At 37.6% G+C, this 21655-nt stretch overlaps 1 protein-coding gene across 2 annotated transcripts in view; it reads right to left on the bottom strand.

Annotated features, from left to right (window-relative positions):
• Positions 1-21655, bottom strand: part of Dnah11 (dynein axonemal heavy chain 11) — a 305466-nt gene that overhangs the window by 226973 nt on the left and 56838 nt on the right. For both annotated transcript variants that reach the window (XM_026408127.2, XM_026408145.2), the window contains exons 19-28: positions 21333-21449; positions 21132-21218; positions 15874-16032; positions 14856-14939; positions 12896-13054; positions 10429-10551; positions 9547-9669; positions 7051-7275; positions 6002-6093; positions 4821-4947 (exon numbers count right to left, since the gene is read on the bottom strand). In XM_026408127.2, the coding sequence (XP_026263912.2) occupies positions 4821-4947; positions 6002-6093; positions 7051-7275; positions 9547-9669; positions 10429-10551; positions 12896-13054; positions 14856-14939; positions 15874-16032; positions 21132-21218; positions 21333-21449 (1296 nt within the window). The remainder of the gene's footprint in view (positions 1-4820; positions 4948-6001; positions 6094-7050; positions 7276-9546; positions 9670-10428; positions 10552-12895; positions 13055-14855; positions 14940-15873; positions 16033-21131; positions 21219-21332; positions 21450-21655) is intronic.

The following is a 21655-nucleotide window of genomic DNA, read 5'->3' as shown; positions in this document are numbered from 1 at the left end:
AAATTAAAAAGCCAGCTCCTCATTGTCACCTGTCAAGTGATTAATAACATGTGTGACTTGTGATGACCCCTTAACACAGATTCAGTGGGTCATACTCAGACACCAAAGTGGGTCTTTCTTCAGCATAGCTCCATTGTGGAGAAGCTTTTCATAAGTCAGACATCTTAAAATAGTCAAAGATCTCAGAGTGGATAAGGGAAGAGAACATGGGCAAACTCTTACAGGACAAAAAAAAAAGACCTTTCACATCATCAGAACTCAAATGTCTTAACTATTCACTTGTCAGTCATTCCAAGGCACTGAATGACAACCTGTAAAGGTACAGGGATATAAATGGCTGTCATTTGATTTGACTTTAGTCACTATACTACTTCAGTTGTAAAACAGATGTGGATATTTTTGTAAAGGGGGTGGAGAATGTCAAAGAACACAACTAGTGAATCACAAGAACTTTATAACAGTTGCACAAAGCTACTGTACCATGCCCATGAATTCTACAAGTACATCTTTAAGTTTTATTTTCAGAGCAACTACCAGAGAGTTTTACCAGTGATATTAAGCTCACAGTCCTTCAGATAATCCGTGCCCTTGGGAGGTCAGCCTGAGTTTGAGGTTGAGAAAGTCTTTAAAACTCGACCTTAGCTTACTGACAACTAATAATTGCCAAAGGCATTCTAGACATACCAACCTGCATGGCTCCTTCCTTCCAACCCCAGTGTCTTAAATTGGGAACTTGTACTCACAGGATGGAGGCTTTAGTGGTATCAGACCTCCCTGGCTGATGTGCACAGGCTGATCAAATTCCACAATTAACTTCAGAAACTCTCACTTGGACCAACACTCTTAAATTGAGAGTGGGTGGGTAGAGGAGCGGAGTCTGAAGAATTCAAGTCATTCACAAGATGTCAAGATGAGTTATCTGTCTACAAAGGGTGTCTTTTATGGGGAAATTGCATTGTTACTCCACAAGCAGCAGTTGCCATGTTATCTCGGTCACACTACAGGGAGCACATTTAGGAATGTCAGCACAAAAGGCAGAGATGCAAAAGCCTTGTCTGGTGCTCTGAAACTGATTCTGATATTGCAAAGAGGGTAGGAGAGTGTAGCAAGGCCATGCTGTCCCGCATAACTGCCAAAGGCATCAACTATTCCACAGTCAGTGACCAAGAATGCACGTTGATCCTGCAGAACCAATTCTTTCAGGGATGGAAGCCAACGAGGGCTCTAGATGATACAAATTGCCCTTTGCTGCTCTTTCTCAATTCCCTGCCCCAATAAATCACTCTGAAATGGTTATTTGCACCACAAAGGCTGCTGAGCACATTTTCTAATAATGGACCATCAGTAACAGTGTGATAGCATCTTATTTGAATTTGAATTATTCAAGGTTTAAGTAGTATAACAAAAAAGGTCTCAATGAAATCGCATTTTAAGCACAATTTGAAATAATAGGATTCTCCTCGAAATTTCAAACTATATCAGAAATGTAATCATTTCCAAGCTGGCAGCTCAAGAGAACCATAAACCATGTCTACCCTACAGCCACATGGCCTGACCCGCTTTGCTAATAGGCAGATATATCCACCTGCTTGTATGAATGTGTTACCTACAGCCCAGTGCTGGTATTAATCAGCATGGCAAAGACATTGGAAATTGCCATGCCATGATTTAACCTCAGTATGATTATGATTTAAAATCTTTTAAGCATCATATAATACCTAGTCATTCATTAAAAAGTATTCCTAATACTAATACTAAAGAATGTACTTGAAATCCAGGAATTTAGACTCTGATTGCAAAATCCTATGAGATAGGAGGCAGATCACTGCAATAAGTCACGAGGAAGAGAGAAGGTAGTACTCTGTAAAATAAGCTAGTCATGCTGTGAAAATAAAAAGATTAAAAAAGCATACCACTGAAGTTTGAAAAAAAAAAAAGTTTGGTGTCAGGGATGCATGTCAACATGCATGAACCAAGATGTTGCCTGGCTAAGGCACGAAGCATTTTTTGATGGTTTCAAAGGAGGGTGATGAAAATAGGTGACAAGAATACATTGAGTGATTTGTTCCCCCAGCACCAGCCTAGGACTTCAATGAAGGACAAAGTGGCATCAGGACAGCAGACATGGGTTAGGGTGGGTCAGTCTCTCCAGGGTTCGGTGAAATACTTCAATACCCTGCTTGTTCATTCATCCACCATTTTTAGTTCCTTCTCTGGAGATTATGGAAGGGAGGGAGAAAGGAAAGGCAGAATCCTGCAGCTATGAGTTACCATCCCTAAACGGGCTACCCAGGGGTTTCCCCAACTCCTGTGGGGAAGTGAAGCAATGGTTCCCAGCCTCCACTAGAGTCAAGTGAGAGAAGACAGAGAACAACTCATAGAAACCCTGATTCCTGCAGGAAGTGAACCTTCAGTGTGTCCCTTGTTTGGACATCTGCTTAGGCAAAAGGGAGAAAGAAGACTGGTTACCTTGCCCAGGCAAGAACTAGGAGAGCTGGGCAGCACTTGGCTCTGCCATTTTACCCCTTCCCTGCAGGAGGTTCCCTTTGTCCCCTGAGGACTTTCAAGCTTAGTCCACAAGGGACCCAATATGTGGCTCCTCACTATTGATTGCAAAGCTGGACAGTCACTGCTGACCAGAGAGGCACAAACAATCATGGAAACAGGGCAACATGGGCTGGGGTGAGGCTCAGTGGTAGAGCATGTGCTTAGCATGAATAAGGCCCTGGGCTCAATCCCTAGTACCAAAAAAACTAGGAGGACGGCAACAATGGACAGACAGATCTGTAAACCCTCCCCATGATAAATGGGTAGAAAGAGGACAAATGAATCAACGCCTGCCTCCACTCTTCAACTCCAGGTGCATAAGTAAAAGTCTGGCCTTCACACAGAGATGAACTGTCATTTCCAGCTAGCTAAGTTGGTTTTGGTTTATGGTTTATGTATTTTGGTACTGGGGATTGAACCCAGAGATGCTTTACCACTGAGCTTCATTCCTAGTTCTTTTTATTTTGAGACAGGGTCTTGCTAAGTTGCTGAGGCTGGCTTTGAACTTGTAATCTTTCTGCCTCTGCATCTCAAGTCACTGGGATTACAGGTGTGTGCCACACCTGGCTATTTATTCACTTTTCTAATATCAAAAGAGAACTAGGGAATTATGATATTTGATATAAAGGGGTCTGATACTAGTGTATGGAGACTCTGTAGGGCACATTTGGGATTAGACATTGAAGAAAAATTTGAACCGTTCAATATTTGTAATTCCATGGAACTTAATACTGCTCAATAAAACAGTCACGAGACTATTTAAGGATTATTATTAAAAGAAAGAGGAATGGCATCCTAGTTATAGACTTATCCACCTTTCTTCTGATTTACATATGGGAAATTCGCTTGGCATAGTAAATATTTGGATTTGAAAGGTTTTCAGGAATGCCTGGAGGAGGACATGATACCCCCTACCTCAGAGTTCTCCCGATACTCCTGCTGAGAAGACCCACAGGGAATTATTGGGGCATAAGTGTGATTATGAGTATTCCATTTGAAATTCATTTTGATGTTTTTGTTTGTTTTAAAAAGCACGTAAGGCTGAGGACGTAGCCCAGTTGTAGTGTGTTCATTTAGCATGCACAAAGCCTGGATTCCCAACACAACTAAAATTTTTTAAAAAGAGGCCATCTAACTGCATGCTACATAAATATGTAAGGAATGGATGTTGTATGCTCCTACTCAATCTAATTAGAATTTATATGCAAAGCCATCTGGGGATTAGAATATACAAAATACCACCTGATAAGGCACCCTAAAATAGTTGACCAAAAACTCTAATTGCAAGATTTCACTTGTATTATAAGCAACGACAGCCATCCAATTGAATTTAGATTCGAAGTTAAATGAACAAGAAAGAAGTAATCAAGATAAAGGCTGCGTCCAAACAACATCAAAATTCAGGAAACTGTGAGGCAAAGAGATACATATTCTAAAGAAAATGGCATGAAAATACCTAAAGATTTTTTTTTATCCTGAGAACCACTGGATAGAACTCCAGTGGTAAACCATAACCTTCAGTTTCAAAATAATCTGCAATGACAGTCTACTCTAGGAGCGGCCCCTTTTGTCGGCTTTTACAACTAAAAATAAGTGAGTGGGACAACTGGGTAGGACTAAGGGGGAGGCAACATCCTCTAAAAGATGACATAAAGGAATGCTTTACATGTGAACAAACTTTGTCCCTGATCAGTTTATCCCCTCAGATGGTAAAAGATGGTATCTGTTTTTATTTGCTTTCAGTATTGATGCAGGAATCAGTGAGATGGTGCATTATTTCTGTATAGATAGGGGAAAACAGAGGATGACTCTGAAATTATACAAATCCAACTATGACAGTACTCAAGTCTAGTCTGACTTAATAATTATGAAGGTTTCTTTGGCACTGAGGGCATGGTAAGGAAGTACAAGCCATGATCTTGTTCCCACACGCCGCCACTTTCCCCCAGGAAGGTGGTCACCTGGCCAACATGCATCAGCCTTGTTCTGGAACCTGGGGAACCTGGAGCCAATGTTTCTCCCTGTTGACTTCTCTAAGGACCCCAAGTTCACACACTCAATATCCTGCCCCTGTAATAAACACCAGGCAGTTACTCTTCAGACCTCTTTCCGTACAGCCTCTGACATCCTGTATGCTGCATTAAGAATTTTAACTGCAGATTTTCTAGTTCCTGGCACATGTGACATGACAGATGGCACCTGATAATGACAGGGAAACTGGGGCATTCCTTAGCTAACACAGTATAATGTGAGACTTTAAAAAAAAAAATTACCTGTTTAGGCTGAGCTCCCTTTGAGAGAATGTCAAGTAAGTCGGCGGAGGAGATGAAATAGAAGCGAGGAAAAGCTACACGCTTGGTTTCCAAGTATTCAGCAAGAGCGTTTTCACAGAGAGAAAGCCTAGATGAATGAAAAATCTTTTTAAGCACACCTTGCCCATTTACTGGTCGACACTTCAACAGAACAGACCCACTCCTTTCACCTGTCCATTCATCACAACAAGCTCACTGTTGAACAGAGTGTCTCCCCCCTCGACACCACCACCCTGCTATAATGGATGCATAAGTCATATAAACTGGGAGGACGAGGACACATGCATACATACACACACACACACAAACACACACACACACATACACACACCCCTTAATTGAGGCGAAATATTAGACTTGGGTTTATTTCACCCATTGGCATTGTTCAAGCTGAGCACAAGTACATTAGTAAAATGTGACTGCTGAAGGGTCCTTCCTGCCACATCCCACATTGAATGTCTACAAAACACAGCTGTCTTCCCTCCTCCCACATCCTCAATGGAGTCATGATCCAGAATCATTTCTGCTTTATTGTCCTTAGCCAACCAAAAATGAGTCAAAGCCCCAGAATCCCTAAAGATTATTGGCTAAACAAAAATGAGTAAATTCTGTAGACAAATTTCTCATTTTAGGAGCTGATGTGCCCATCTTAAATCAAAAGCCAGAATATTTGTGTGACTAGTAACTATTGTAGAATTATATTTGAAAATGAATTTAAAAATGTCCCTTAGAAAAGGGTTTCTAAAGTGTTAGCAGGCGCTCTGTGGATAATTTCTAATAAAAAAAAATATACACGAACTAAAATGAGTACCATCCTACTTCCCAGCATACAGCAGGTGTTCAATTAATAGCTGCATAATGGTTTGATGAAAGAATTGGTCAATTGCATCAATGCTTGCAATATAATATTCTAATTTTACTATTATAATAGTTCTTTTGAAAAACAGGATATATTTGAATTTAACTCCCAATAGGTATACCATCTAAAATCTACAAGGCAACTAGATAGTTAGGAGCAAAATTAGAAAATAATTTAGTAGAGATTGAACCTGCAATAATATGAAGTCAAATACTATTAGGTATGTGAAAGAAAAATTATAAAATTAAAGCAAACCAACCACTTTAGATAGCTCTATACTTACCTGTACTGTAAATCCTTAAGTTTTTCATAGAGAAGAGGTCTACAGGTTGCTTCTAAGACATTTTTTATCTTGGCTGTCTCCAACATTAACTCCTACATGAAAATACAACATGGATATTGGAAATTAATAAATTCTACACCCACTTTGGGGATTAAAAAACAAGGAAAAACATACAATGAGAAAGCAAGGTTAATGAGACTAACAATGCCTGACACTGTATCTGTCTGCTTTTGCTTTTAAAATTTTTAGATGAACCAAAGACAATGTATAAACACACAGCTTTGGTCAAAGGAAATGTTATGGTAGTGAGCCCACATGGAATTTCTCTTTTGAACCAAATTGTTAAAACAATAAATAGGAGGGAATAAGAAGGGAAGGAGGTGAAGAGACACACACACACACACCCCAGAATCTCAAAGAGTACCTGAGTAAAAAGAAGAAAAAAATTAACTCCCATTTGTAAAAATGGTATAGCTACTGCTCTTTGCCCTAAATCTCTAAATCACCTCTTATTGTCATGTGCACATCTTTATGTGTTCTGTATGACTCTTATGGGAGCAGGGGCAAACTGGTAGTATTATTTGTTACATGTCTCCCCTTTTCAGCCTATCCTTCTTACTGCAGGGATCAACAATCAGTGCCTCGTGGAACAAATATGGCTTGCTGTGTGCTTTTGAATGACTATGCTAAGAATGGTTTCTACGTTTTTAAATAGTTAAAAACTCCCAAAGCAGCATATTTTGTGACAAATCAAAACTCTATGAAATTCAAACTTTAGTGTCTATAAATAAAGTTTTCTCAGTGCATGGTCATACCCATTTATGTAGTGTCTGTTTTCCTTCATGCTACAGAAGCTGCATGATTTGCAAAACCTAAATTATTCACTACCTGGCCATATATGTAAAAAAAGTTCCTGACCCTCATTTATTGAAATGAAAAAAATGCATTCATTTTTGTAAGTCTGATACTCCAAATCATGGTTCTTTACAAAACTTTCATAATGTTCTGAAAACTTTCCAAGCATAGAATTCAACTCGTCTCTGACAAACCTTAAATTCAGCATCTACCCCATCAAATCTTCTGGCGTCTTCCACAAGCTGGATTCGAATATCTTCTGAACAGATAAAAATGCTTTCCAAGTGTGACCAAGTTCGCTGGACTTCCATCCAAGTAAAGATGACAGAGTCTAGTATGTTTAATTTATTTTGCCAGCTTAAGACTTGCTCAATGAAATATTCCACATACTTGCTCTGAAGGAGAGTCTGCAACTGAACCTAAGAGAAAGGCAAAGAACTGTGAGTAGTGGAATTGGTAGACCATGTGCCACAAGGGAGGCATCATTCTGCTTATTGCTGGATTCTTGGACCTGGCATATAATGCCCAGAATAGTCATTCAATAAGCTTTTGCTAAATGACTGAATGAGTGAATTAATGGCAGTAAATATTCATGTTAGCATTTTTCCCAAAAGAGAAAAATATAAGCAGCTGCATTTGATGTCTTTACAAGAAGACCATGCATCTCTTTGCAGGCAGGAGAAAATATGGAGCCCTTGGGTGCAGCTCTAGGAATTAAACTGCTCTTTTATCACTCTTCCCCGGTCCCTGCCTGTTAATCATTCCAAAGTTATGGGCATGTATGTGTATGTGCTTCAATCTCCAAAATGTAAAAGCAGCTTCCTTCCAGCCTGCTAGGCCCTCAAGCTTCCATTGCCCTCTGTTTTTAGGTGACCACTAAGCTCTGCAGCTGGCTTATCACCATGGCTTGCTTTCATGCCGTGGAGTTTGGTTGGCACTGCTCACCACATTCAGCTGAAATCTCACAAGGTCACTAAGTGGAATTGCCTCTTCTCATTCTCCTCCACTAGGTGTTTAACCCAACCCAAGTGATGAATCTATGGGAGAAAAACCCATTCTGATGTCTTTGTGATACCATAGAATCCTATTTCTATTATTTCCCATGCCCCTCCTACTCCTCTCTCTCTCTGCCCTTTTGTCTTCTCTTATAAACCAAATGCAGCCTTTTTCAAGGTTCAATTCCTAGCTGGTTTTTGTTCTTTTTGGATATACATGACAGTAGAGTGTATTTTGACTTATACACACATATGGAGTATAACTTATGATCCCATTCTTGTGGTTGTACATGATGTGGAGTTACACTGGTCATATATTCATATATCAATGTAGGAAAGTTATGCCCAGTTCATTCTATTGTCTTTCCTATTCCCATTCCTGCCTTTTATCTCCCTTTGTCTAATCCAATGAACTTCCATGTTCCCCCCTTATGGTGTGTTAGCATCCATATATCAGAGAACATTTTGCCTTTTGTTTGGGGGCATTGCCCCACCTTATTTCACTTAGCATGAGAATCTCTAGTTTCATCCATTTACAGGCAATTATCAAGAATAAAAGAAACAATAAATGTTGGCAAGCAGGTGGAGAAAAACGTACACTTAAATATTGGTGGTGGGACTAACTATTCGGGAAAACAGTATGGAGATTCCTCAGAAACTTGAATGGAACCAATATTTGACTCAGTTATCTCAATCTTCAGCATATACTCAAAAGACTTAAAATTGGCATACTACAGTGACACAGCCACATCAATGTTTATAGAAGCTCAATTCACAATAGCTATTGCTACAGAATCAACTTAGGTGCCCTTCGCCAGATGAATGAATAAAGAAAATGTGGTATATACTCACAGTGGAATATTACTCAGACTTAAGAAGAATGAAATGATGGCATTTGCTACTGGCTTATCTTCTATGCCTCTTTATCTAGCTCAACAGTTCTCAAGATACCAACAATGACCTCTCAACCTACTATGCTACTAAACCTCTGTGTTGGGCTCTAGTCTAACTTTTCATCCTTATATCAGTACTTTCCATACTAAACACACGAATATATAATACTGACATCTCTCTGTATCAGTTTCTCTCCACAGTGCTTTATGTCTAACTATAGGTATTATGTTCCCCAAATAATCTCTTCTGCCTTTCTTGTCCAAAGAGATCCCAGCACCTATCATCTTAGAATTCAAGACCATATGCGCTGTATTCAATTTGTCTTTCCAGCTTTATTTTCTAATTTTTTCCATAAGGACAATCTATAATCCAAGGAAAACAAATTCTTAAAATAACTGTGAATGACAGATACTTTCTGACATTCCAAGATTCTATTAATATTGTTGCCCTTGCCTAAACATCCTTTTCTAAAGTCTATTTTTCTGTTGAATGCAAGCCCATCCTTCAAGGCTCAGCCTACACACCATCACCTTTTAGGGACCTCCGCAAGATTTTCACCTTCTCCAATCAGAAAGCCTATGTTTATTAGACTCCTTGGATGCCTTATATTTGTTTCCTTCCTCAAGTGTAAGTTTCTTAAGAATAAGTATTTATAGTTGCGGACCCCACATGGTATAGTACGTGGAGCCCAGAATAAGTAGCTGCTCAATGAATGAATAAATATTGAGTATTAGAACTTAGAAAAAAAATCTAAAATCATTCATTAGTATTAAAAATCTATCATAAAACTGTCCACCTTACCTGGTTGTGCTCTAGAGTTTCAAAAAGTTGTTCGTCAGACATCAGTAATGGAATGCTTGTTCGATAGTGAACTTCATAAGAAAACTCCATAGTTGCCCAGGTCTGGCTAATTTCAGTAATAACCTGGTAATCAAAAGCATGAATCTATTAATGTGTACAAAGTCTAATTTAGGATCAATATTTAGGCTATTGCCTAGAATTATTTTTAATGTTTTGATGAATTTTTAAAAAAGCAGAGTAATATCAAATAGTACTGGCCTCACCTTTTTCCTCTAAATAATTAATGGTGATGAGGTTTGCAGAATAAATTCTACCACACCAAAGGAATGAACATCACACTCATACCAAACATAGATTGGATCTGAGTTTTACGTCCTTCCCCTCAAGACTCTGCAAGTAGGAGGGGACTCAAAAGATTACCTACAGGCCTCGTAGACATTATTTACACAGTAGTCAGCAGGACAGGTGACAGGTAGTACTCTGAGTGCCTGAATGTCAAATGCAGTTCCCTATGTAAATCTGGGTAAAGTACCTCTCTATGCCTCAGTTTCCTCATCTGTAAAACAGAGATAATAATATCACCTACCTCCAAGGGTTAAATGAGTTCATATAAACAAAGCACCAGGAGTGGCACCTGCTCCCAGTAAAGGTTACCTACACATAAGTGCTTTCTGCCGTCTTCGATTGGTCCAGCCTCCTATTTGAAACTTACTGTCCCTCTGAATGACGACATTTCCTGCCCAACTCACCCACCCAACCAGCAGAGCAAATTGGGATTCATGTCTTCACATCCCAGGGTATCCAAAGGAGTTTTGCGTCTATGCTAAAGAACAATAGTAGGCTCAGAAAAGAGACTCTTCAGGGTAGCCCTGCAGATGCTACCTTCTCGGTCCCCAGTTCCTTCACAGCTTTGTCCACAATGCTTCGGACATCATCTTCCACTCTGTGCAATTGCAATGCTAGCAGATCCGCCAGTGTTGTGGCTTCATTTATTGAAAAGTTAACCTGATTAGGAAGGAAAAAAAAAAAGTAGAATTAACACTGCATATCTATGAGGGCTCCCTTTACCTAATAGCCACAGGAATGTATTACAACTAGAATACACTTACGGGGGCCACAGGTATACCTGGAGTGCCGAAAAGTATGGACAATACAGTCCTTTCACTCACAGCTGCTTAGGCACCTTGGGCCACAAGCCAACGCCGCCACCATACTCACACTAAACTACTGTCTTTTGTCTCAGTTCCTCCCTTTGTCGACAGGCTTCTTATCTCTTTTGCCCAGAAAACCCATTTTTTAAAAAAAGAGGATCTTATTGTTCATTTATTATAATTTGGTTGAAGTCCCAGGAATCAGGCAGTAGCTCATTTGTCTTTTCTTCCTGAAGTACCCTATTCACTGAACGTAATTCCCAGCTGCTTCCGTGATTTAACCTAGTTTTATCACTAATTTAATCTTAGCTCCTTGGCAAAAAGATACGCTAATGCAAAAAGTCATTATTCATACTTACCATGTGAAAAAATAATTCACATTTATTTCTTCATTATCTAGTTGACACGTTCCCCCCCCCCACCCCGGCCCCCTTCAGTATTTGGTTCTTAAGAAGCACTTGGCTCCTCTTCTTTCCAAACTCAACCACATCCCTTGCAAAAGAGAGGTGACCCAGCCACATGGTTGCAGAAAAGCCATTTCCTTTCCTGCTCCTACTAAGAATATCCAATCACAGCTTCTTGGAAGTTGCAGCCCCCTATCTCTCCCTACCCTATACTATTTCCTAGAACCCCCTACTTCTCTGCATAAGGGAGACTTCAATTCAGGTTTTCCCAGGACTGAGGGCTTTTCTAGTATGTGGGACTTTCAGTGCTAAATCCTGTACCTAGAAAGTCCTGGGAAAACCAGAAGAGTTGGCCACTCTCTCTCTGTAGAGCTTTTGACCTCAATCCAGAGCTGATGGGAATCAGGTCTGTCCTAGAGAAAGGATGAGCAGGGATGTGTAATGGGGCCACCCTGTATAGATGTGCAATTTGTGCACTGAAATGTATACGGGCCCAGATGGCACATGGAGACTGAACCCAGGCTCTGCCCTGCTGTTCTGGGGGCAGCCTGGAGGAGGATTCTTTTTTTCTATATTTTCTACCAGAGACAGTACCTTTTTCTAGTTTGCAGAAAAGTATAGCAGGCAGGCAGAGATTCAGTTGACATGAAATTATATTGGTAGAAATATTAGAAGGGGTTAGAGATCAGGGTTCACAATCAACTATGTAGGTGATTCAATAAAGATTTTCTGAGTGAATAAATTAAATCAATTACAAAGTCTAAATATTTGATGACTAAAAGATTATAGAAAACAATCATCATCATGATGACGATGATGATCACGACTCTGATAACAATGATGATAGCAGGTTCAGGGACCATTTGTGGAGTGCTTACTACATATCTATGACCTAAACAAATGAAAATAATGCTTCTCATGCAGACATGGTGAACAAATTGGAGATGCATTATTTTTATTGCATGGGACAGTCAATGAAGGTACGAAGAACAAGTAACTGGCCAGTGACCCCAGAGTGACTCCAAGTTAGAGTTGAGTCATAAAGGCTAGGCTGGCCCTGGTCCCTTGCGTCCCTATTCTTCCAACCTTCCTTCACATCATGAGAACCTTTCTACACAGTGTGCACCTCAAGCTCTTGATTTGCTTGAGAAGAAGGCACACAGACAGGTCTTCCTTTTACGTATTTTAAATTCATAAAGGTCACCTTTTCTGAAGTGAATAAATTAAATCAAGTTTAAAGTAGTTGTAATTGCTTTTCAATAGACACAGAAAGGGAAAAAGAGAGACAGAACCCAAGTGTCACAGACACATGACAATCATTTTATGTCTTCATAAGATTAAAAGTATCAGATGACTGTCAAGATGCCGCCATGCTCAGTGAGCTGCGGGGGAAGGGTGGATTGCCATGTCACAACTCCCTCTCCCTCCAAATTCACTTCTACACCTTCTAGTCCCCTCTGTAGTAGGATTCTTTGCTACCATTTGGTGCTCTATAATAACTTTTCACATTATTCCATTTGCTTCTTCCTCTAATGCATAAGAGCAGTTAGTATTCCTCATTTTACTCATTAAACAAATTAACTAGAGAGGTTAAGCAAGTTGCTTGAAATCACACAGCTAGAAAGACGTAAAACAGGGTGAAAACTATGTTTTTTTGGAGGTCCAGTCCACTTAGCCTATCTCAAAGAACTTGGCCTCAAGTATATGATTAGAAGAGGTTTTTTCCAAACATTTCACTCATTTCAGAAGATGACAATCAAGGAATTACACTGCATAGAGATCCAGGACACTCACCCCAATGGCCTTCATCAGCTGGTGCCAATGCCTGTCCCTGAGGGCAGGGCTCTGTAACTCTGCGACAGCCCTCAGGGAGGTTGTCATGTCCTTTACAGCACCTTCCAAGCCTGCATATGCCTCCCAGACGCGGACCGCCTTGTCCAGGGACCAAATTTCCTAAAGGAAAGTAGGAGGGGAGAAACAGCTTCCTAGATGTAATGATACATTGTATAATTTGCCTCCTGTGGAAGGATAAATGTATTTTCCCCATCCCTGGATTAAGAAATAAAGGCATTTAATCACCTGGGCTGGGACCAAAATCAGAATGAAAAGGGATGTGCTTGCTCACGTATCACAAATCCAGTACACATGAGCCACCTGGACACACCAGTTTCTTGGTCATAAGATCTAAGTGTATGTCCCTTGGGCCATCAAATGTGGGGACCCGACAGACCATAGGACATATGCAATGAAAAGTGCCTCCTCTAGAAATGCTGATAAGCACAAAATGAGGTTGTCAATCGGATCCCAAAGACAACCCTTTTCCAATATCTGAATTGTTCAAGTGGTAGCCTTGAAATGTGGTTATCCTTATCTTTTACATGGAACTTAAATCTTCACCGATTTTGAGATGTGTCAAATAGGGACTTTGACAGTCAAGTCCTCTTGCATCATGGAATAACACCAGCAATTGTGAATAAGAAAACCCTCAACAAATCAACTGGATTTTAGTACAGAGCAAAGGACAATGCAATTGTCTAAAATAAGGATCTGCAGTTGAAAGTGGGGATTAAATTGTCACCGTGCTGAGATAACCAAGGGTACAGAATGAGGTACCATGATCCCCTAACAAACACAGAAGTAAAAACATTCTAAGTAGGGTCTTTGGTACTGGAATAATAGGGGAGAGCAAACTGGGCAGAACTGGTAGTGGCTGAGCACAAGACTAAGTAAGACTAAGTAAGTCAGGGGCAAAAATATTCTGGGATGAGTAGAAAGAACAAGGCCCTCATTTTTTTTTTTTTTTTTTTTTTTTTTAAGCTGGATTCTTGCTGAGCTGCCCAGGCTCATCATGAACTTCTGAGCTCAAAGAATCCTCCTGCTTCAGTCTCCTGAGTGAGTATCTGGGACTACAGGCAAATGCCACCACATATGCCAGGCCCTGCCTTTTTAAGTGGTTTTGTGAGGGAGGAGGGGGGGATACTGGGGATTGAACCCAGGAGCACTTTACCACAAAGCTACATTCTCAGCCCTTTTGATTTTTTTTTTTTTTTTGAGAGAGGGTCTTACTAAGTTGATGACAGCCCAGCTTACTTGCTGAGGCTGACCTTAAATTTATAACCCTCCTGCCTCCCAGTTGCTGGGATTATAGTTGAGCACCACTGCACCAGGCCCCTTGCCATTTTTAACTTTATCCAAAGTTCTATGCTCTTCAGAGGGCATATGGTTATGGGAAGTATTAGGCTACTACAATCAAATAAGCTAAGTTTTGTAAATACTGAACCTCCCTGAGACACTAGACTAACCATGGCAAGGATGAGAATACTCCATGGAAATATAGATGTGGCCTCCTCCCACTAGATGCCCCAAATTCCAGAACCAAAAGTTATCTTTTTTCAGTTACAAAATGCACATGGTAACTAAGGAAGGAAATCAAGGACTTAATCCCCAAACTAACCCCTTATCCCTGATACTCTTTATCTTCCTCTCTGTTTAGACAATCATAGGAAGCTCATGATTATAGCCGTTTCTCATAAATTCATTAGCCCTAATATGCTTTCATCAACTCATTCACAGAAAGGCAGGCTTGATTAGAAGTGCAACTGACTAAAAGGGGAAAAAAAATACTATCTGATATCATTCTATTTGAAGTAAATAAGGACATGTAGCCCAGCACACCAGATTCTAGGTTAGGGAAGATGGAAGGAGGTGGTGCCGAGAAAGATAAATTGTTGTAATAGACAGTTATGGAACTTGCCTTGGCAAACCTTCTGAGCTCTACATCCATCTGTTCCACATTAATCTGTCTCCACTGGGTTTTAGTCCAATTATCAATGCTTCTCTGAAAATGCACAAGCAGATAAAAGTGTCAACAACATTTGGTGAAAGCAAGTCTCCACAGCAAAATATATAAACTGATGATACACAGTGACTCTATCATCCAGTAGAAAGACAATTTTTTTAAATATTAACTGCACTTGTCAAAACTTCCTTATCACCAAAACAAAACTGTCAGAACATGTCAAGCTTGAGGCTAAAACATTATGATATATTAATTTTTAGTAGCAATTATAAATTCCATATATGCACAGTCATTATCACTTAATCCTGTGTACTCTATATTGATAAGTATATTATTAAATAACAGGTTTCTATAATCCTACATGAAACAAAATCAGCTTTCACAAGAAAATCTTTATCCATTATAAAACAAAACTCTCATTAAGCTTTTATTGATCATATTTTCTATCTTAATATATTTCTATTTGGCTTGCAACTAACAAGAAAATTTTTTCAAGTACATTTTGCAATATACGGAGTTCCCTAGAACTTAATTTTGAACTTAAGTTTTTAACTTAACCACACTCAAATTAACTTTGTTTTTAGTTAGTCTTTTTTATATGCACTCACATATAAAACATGGTCTTATACATTAGTTTATATGCACAGGTGACTGTATATATGTAACAAATACTTATACATTAATTTTTATTTATATTCTATATAATCCCCCAAAAGGATCTGAGTCACTAAGCTCATTACAAAGTTTCATCCTATACTAAAGACAAAAACAACTGACATTCAGGGAAACAGCTTCCACTATCAGAGATGCATGAACACTAATTCTCAGGGTGGGAGATAAAATCTAATGTATACATATTTTTTTAAAAATGTGAAATCCAAACAAAATGATATAGACACTAACAATTGCACAAGTACACAAAAGAATTTTTGAAAGGAAAAAAAAAAGCATGCTTTGCAAAAGCACATCTTACTCTAACATAAATAATGACATCCCAGAGTCCCTTGAGCAATTTTATTTCTTTGCGACACTGCTTCATTTGTCTGTACTCTGGAAGAGCCACTTCAAAAAGACGAGCAGAATCTTGCATCTGCACCATTTCTTCTTCTAAGGCCTCAAGCTCCTGATTTGCCTAAGGAGGGGAAAAAAAAACAAAATACCTGCACACAAAGTGCTCGAGAGAGAGATGCCACACTGTCCTGTAGCTCTGGTTACTTCACTATTTCAAACTTTGATATTGGCCAAATTCTATTGTTATAAAACTGTGTGCACAAACAAATATGTAACAAAGCCCATAATTATGCACAACCATAATGCACCAACAATAAATGTGAAAAAAACTGATTTTTGAAAATTCCAAAAATATTTTTGCAGTATTATTATTGGTAAAATGTAGAAATTTTTCAGCTAGCAGATTCACAGCTACTTTAAAAAGTGAAAGTTAATAAGTGCAACAATGTTACCAATACTTTCCTTATATACATTTCAGCAAATTTGCTATGGCATAGGATTTCAATGGAAACAATTGATTTTCATTGTACAGCTGGGGGCTCTGCTAGTTAAAGCATAAAAGGTTATGCTTTAGAAATTTCCATGTAAGAATAAATTGGCTTTATATAATCACTTAGTTAAAAATAAAAACTATGATTTTAAAATTACCCTAAACATTATTAGGTAATATTAATGGCACTCAGGAGAATCATAAATAAAACACAGGAGCTTAAAAACACAACCTAATATAAAAATTTCTCCTTATGATCAAACTCTCCAAGGTTCACCTACTTCCTCATCTATGTGGAAAAATTTACATTTTTCCTCAAATATAAGCTGGCTCATTTTTTTTCTTACTCAATGAGTCATCTTTTAATTTTAGTTTTCTATTAACAAATTAATGTATTTTCATGGTGGAAGTTGGAGATGTACAGAAGAAATTTTAAGGCAGAAAAGCCATTCCCAGGGTTGGTCTCTGGTTCTGGTTCCATTTCTGTGACTCTCCAGTCTGTACCCCAGCTGCTCTTTATTAAGTGTACACATTCAACTTGGTTAGTAGCTTTGCAAAGAAGGAGTGACTTTGATTTTTACTTTACACTTTCTCTCATTCTCTTCTCAATATTAAACAATTATATTACTTTTGTTCATTTTTAACTTTGAAAAAATACTTTGCTGGGAAATGAGATTGATCAAATTATGCCATGTGTGCCAGGAGTGGTGGCACATGTCTATGATCCCAGAGGCTCAGGAGACTGAAGTAGGAGGATCACAAGTTCAAAGCCAGCCTCAGCAACTTAGGGAAACTCTTTCTCCAAGTAAAATATTTTTAAACAAAAGGGTGTCAGGGCTGGGGATACAACTCAGTAGTTAACTGCTCCTGGGTTCAATCCCAGTTACCAAAAAAAAATTGCGCATAATGTGTATAATATGGCATAGTGAAACCCACTATCATGTATTATAATGCACCAATTTTTTTAAAAAAACACTTAATCCTTCTGTGTACCATTAGCTTTTAACTCTTTAAATTGACAAAAACTTATGTACAACATATTTTAAAATATGTATACAGTGTGACATGACTCAATAAAGCTAATTAACATGTATTACCTCACATCTTTTGGTGGCAAGAGCGCTTAAAATCTACTTTTTAAAAAATGGATAACAACGTTTTCATACCATTCCAATATTTATTAGATTTCCTACTGGATCTACTTTATTAGGGATTTTCAAAATACAATACACAGTTATTGACTACATTCACCAGGCTGTTCAATACATTAATGCCTTGGTATCTATTGGGACTGGTTTCAGAAACACCAGGAATGCCAAAGTCCACAGATGCTCAAGTCCCTCATATAAAATGGTGTAGTGTTTGCTTATAACACGCATCCTCCCATATACTTTAAATGATTCCTAGACAAATTAAAATACCTAATATAAATAGCTATATTGTTTAGGTGACAAGAACAAAAAGTCTGTATTATTCAGTATAGATGAATTATTTTTCCAAAATATTTTTCATTTGCAGTAGTTGAATCTGAAGATATAGAATGTATAGCTATGGAGGGCTCATTGTACATCAGTCGAACTTATTTCTTCTAATTGAACTTTGGTATCCTTTGACCAAGCATACAAAGCTTCTGTCTCCCCAACCTCAATTCTGCCTATTAAAGTTTCAACTAGGAAAATGAAAATATAAGAACTCTGCTTTTGTTTTCACAAGCTATACCTTTATAAACAAGAAATGGATTTTTTTTTACAAATATTATGAAAAATTTCATGCACATAAAAAGATTTGTGTATATGTTTATATGGATCCCATCCAGTTTAGGAAATTACTATCTTAGCCTCCTGAGTTACTGGGATTGTAGTCAACCCAAATTTTCTGCATTTTTCTGTTTCTTGTTGCTAATTAAACCACTGAAACCTAAATTTTTGTCTCCTGATTTTCACTACATATGTAGATATTACAAAGTGCTAAAAAGTTAAAGATTTTGATATTATATAGCTTTATTCTTCCAAAGACATGTCAATTTTTTTTCTGTTTTTGGTACTGGGAATTGTACCCAAGGGCAATTAACCTCTGACCCATATCCCCAGCTCTTTATATATTTTGGGACAGGATCTTACTAAGTTGCACAGGGTGTTACTAAGTTGCTAAGGCTGATTTTGAACTCATGTCCTCCTGCATCAGTCTCCTGAGCCACTTGAATTACAAGTATGAGCCACCACATCCAGCTGCTCAATTAATATTTTTGAGGAACACGTATCTATTCATGATGATGTGAGTGAAGTTCACTAATTTCTAGTACTGTATAGTACTATAACATGCAAAAATATTTATTCTACTTATAATGGTTGTTTGGCCTTCTATTTCACTAGTGGTAGTAGGATTTTTCACAGTCCCTGGTGTATAAAGTTTGATGAATAGTTTGTTATCTTTTAATGGTTTAAAATGTCTTCCAAGAGCCTCTATTATGAATGAAAGTTGAATGATATTCAAAGAGTTTGGCACTTCTTGAGACAATAACTTGATTTTCTCTTCAAAATGTATAATGCAATATATCTAATGTTAAGTTTTCTTAGAATCAACTTAAGTTGGTATAATTTGATTGTTTTGTTTAGGATATGTATATAAGACTGATCTATAATTTTTCCTTTCTAATTCCTTTTATGAAATTTATAGATGCTTCATAGAATAGCTTCATAGAATAAATAAATAGTATTTATTCTTCTGGTTTGTGGAATCACATGAATGAGAAGTGGTTCTTCAAAACTTCCTAGAATTCTACAATCTTTGTTGGAAGATTTTTTTGTTTGAACTATTGGTTGTTTGTCTTGTTTTACTACTGGTTAATTCAAAAATTATGTTCACTTTATATTCAGTTTTAATTATGCTCTATGAATTTTTGAATTTCTGTTCTTTCTATATGCTATTAGTCCCTATTTTATCCTAGAGACTATTATTTCTTTTTCCTACTTTGCTCAGTCCACCAGGGGTTTGCTAATATAATTAGACTTTTCTGATAATGATGTTTGGCTTTGTTGATTCTTTTCTGGAGGTACTTGCACTAGAAATTATTTTAGTGACAAATTTCAGTTTTGTTTATCCAAAGTATACTTATTTTTCTCATTATTGAAATATACTTTCATTTGGCAGAATTTGAAAGCTACCATCCAGTGCCTTTCAGTTTCCATTGTTCCTGATGAGAGGTATACTATCGACACAATCATTTCTGACAGGTGACCTATCTTTTCTATCTAGCTTCTTTCACAATCTTATCTTTGCCTTTGATAACAATCTCATGCCTTTGGTGGAGTCTAATTAGATAAATATTAGACATGTATACTGAACAATCACACCAAGAAAATGACTTGAAGAAAAAGTTGTTCCAGTCCTAGTATATTTAAAGTATCCTTCTATGTATTCTGTACCTATAAGAATAAGCATCTCTGACTTTTAAACATGTAACTTTATGCTGTTGTGGTATAGAAAAGAAACGGTAAGATTCAATTCACTGTTATAAATATTTACATATAGCACTTTTGTTAATCAAGTAAAAAATAATTCCTCATCCACAATCTGTTCAGACCATCTACAATCCAGATTCAATCTTAACAACAACAAAACTTTATTATCACATTCTAACTTCTTCCCTTTTAATGAACATATGAACCAATTTTCTTCAGCCAAGTAAAAAAGACCTAATGCTATAGAATGGTGTTTTCTGAGTTAAAAGCAATTAAATTAAAATCAAAATTTGGAAAGAGATAACAATTGTGTCAACCAGGACACCAGTCTAAGGGGACAGACTAGCTCCAGCATTAGGTCAAACAGGGTGACAATCAGAATGGAGAATTCAGAGTCCCAGCTCCTCCTTCTAAACCTAAGTTCTTTTCTCATTTGGACCACTGGGATATGTTTTTAGAAGAAAAGAACAGTGTAATTGCTCAATGAAAGTTTAAAATGACTTTCTAAGCCTTCTATGAATTATTCACCATTCTAGATTAGTTGCCCACTGTATTCATTCTTAGACTAGACTATAATATTCAACAATATTCATGTTCAAAGTCATGAATACATATGAACTTTTCTATGCTTGAAAGTTACTTCACAAAAGTATGACATATGGGGCTGGGGTTGCAGCTCAGAGGTAGAGTGCTTGCCCAGCATGTGTGGAGCACTGGGTTCAATCCTCAACACCTCATGAAAATAAATAAATAAAATAAAGGTCTATAGACAACTAAAAAAAATTTTTTTAAAGTATCACATGTGAAGTCATATGATGACTAGAATTTGATGTTTTTTATTTAGAAAGCAAGAATTTTAATCCTATGTTAGTCATTTGGTAACTCTGTAATCTCCAACAAGTTAACACTTGATTCTTTATCTGAAGTTGGAAAAGTAATAGAAGCTGTATCAGAGATGCTGTGAGAACTAAAATGTAATATGAAGTGAAATATGTTTAACAAAATTCTTGACATGTAATAAGTACTCAAAAGAAGTAGCATTAGTTTTCACTTTCACTAATGATTATTTTGATGGTGGTGGTGGTATTTGGAGACATGATTTAAAACATAATTTACTCGGGTAAATCTGCTTACCACTGGGTTTTAAATAGTCCTCAATTTCCATAACTAATATCAAAGATAAGGCAAAACATAGCAGTATCTCAGTGTCTAAACATATCTTGTAAGTAGCTAGTACAATGCATATAAGACATTTGAGATCTATATTACCTGATCGAGCACTGTGTATGGATTTTCAGCATTAAAGCCAAGAGGGGCGTAGCTTTGGAATCTCTCTCTGAACTCTGCCTGCTTTTCCTGATCAGAACCAAAAACAACAACAACAACAAAAGTGACTCTCAAGTAGCTTCAATTATCCTTGGAAAGTCTTTCTTAGAAAACAAGCAAACAAAACTTTGGTAATTATCTTACATCAAACAAAATACATTTCTTCCGTATCAGAGTGACCTCTGCATTTTGGAGAGGTGAGACTTCATGTCTGACTGTTGCTGCGATCTTTTTGGTTATTTGCCATCTTTCAGGTAATTCCTACAAAAACAAAGGTGTGGAAGGGGAATTTACTTCAATTCCTAAAAACAATTTAACCCTATAGGATTAAGTAATTTTAATTTTTTTACTCTAACCCAGGAAATCTTTTCATTCTTTCATACAGGGTTTACAAGAAAACAAAAAGTAAAGAAAAAGGAAAGAAAAAAATAAAGAGAAAGAAAGCAACTAAAAGCCCCAGAGCCGGG

Source organism: Urocitellus parryii, chromosome 3 (assembly GCF_045843805.1).
Source record: "Urocitellus parryii isolate mUroPar1 chromosome 3, mUroPar1.hap1, whole genome shotgun sequence".
NCBI classification, from domain to species: domain Eukaryota; kingdom Metazoa; phylum Chordata; class Mammalia; order Rodentia; family Sciuridae; genus Urocitellus; species Urocitellus parryii.
The sequence above is the reverse complement of the archived record's forward strand: the minus strand, read 5'-3'. Positions and strand labels throughout refer to the sequence as shown.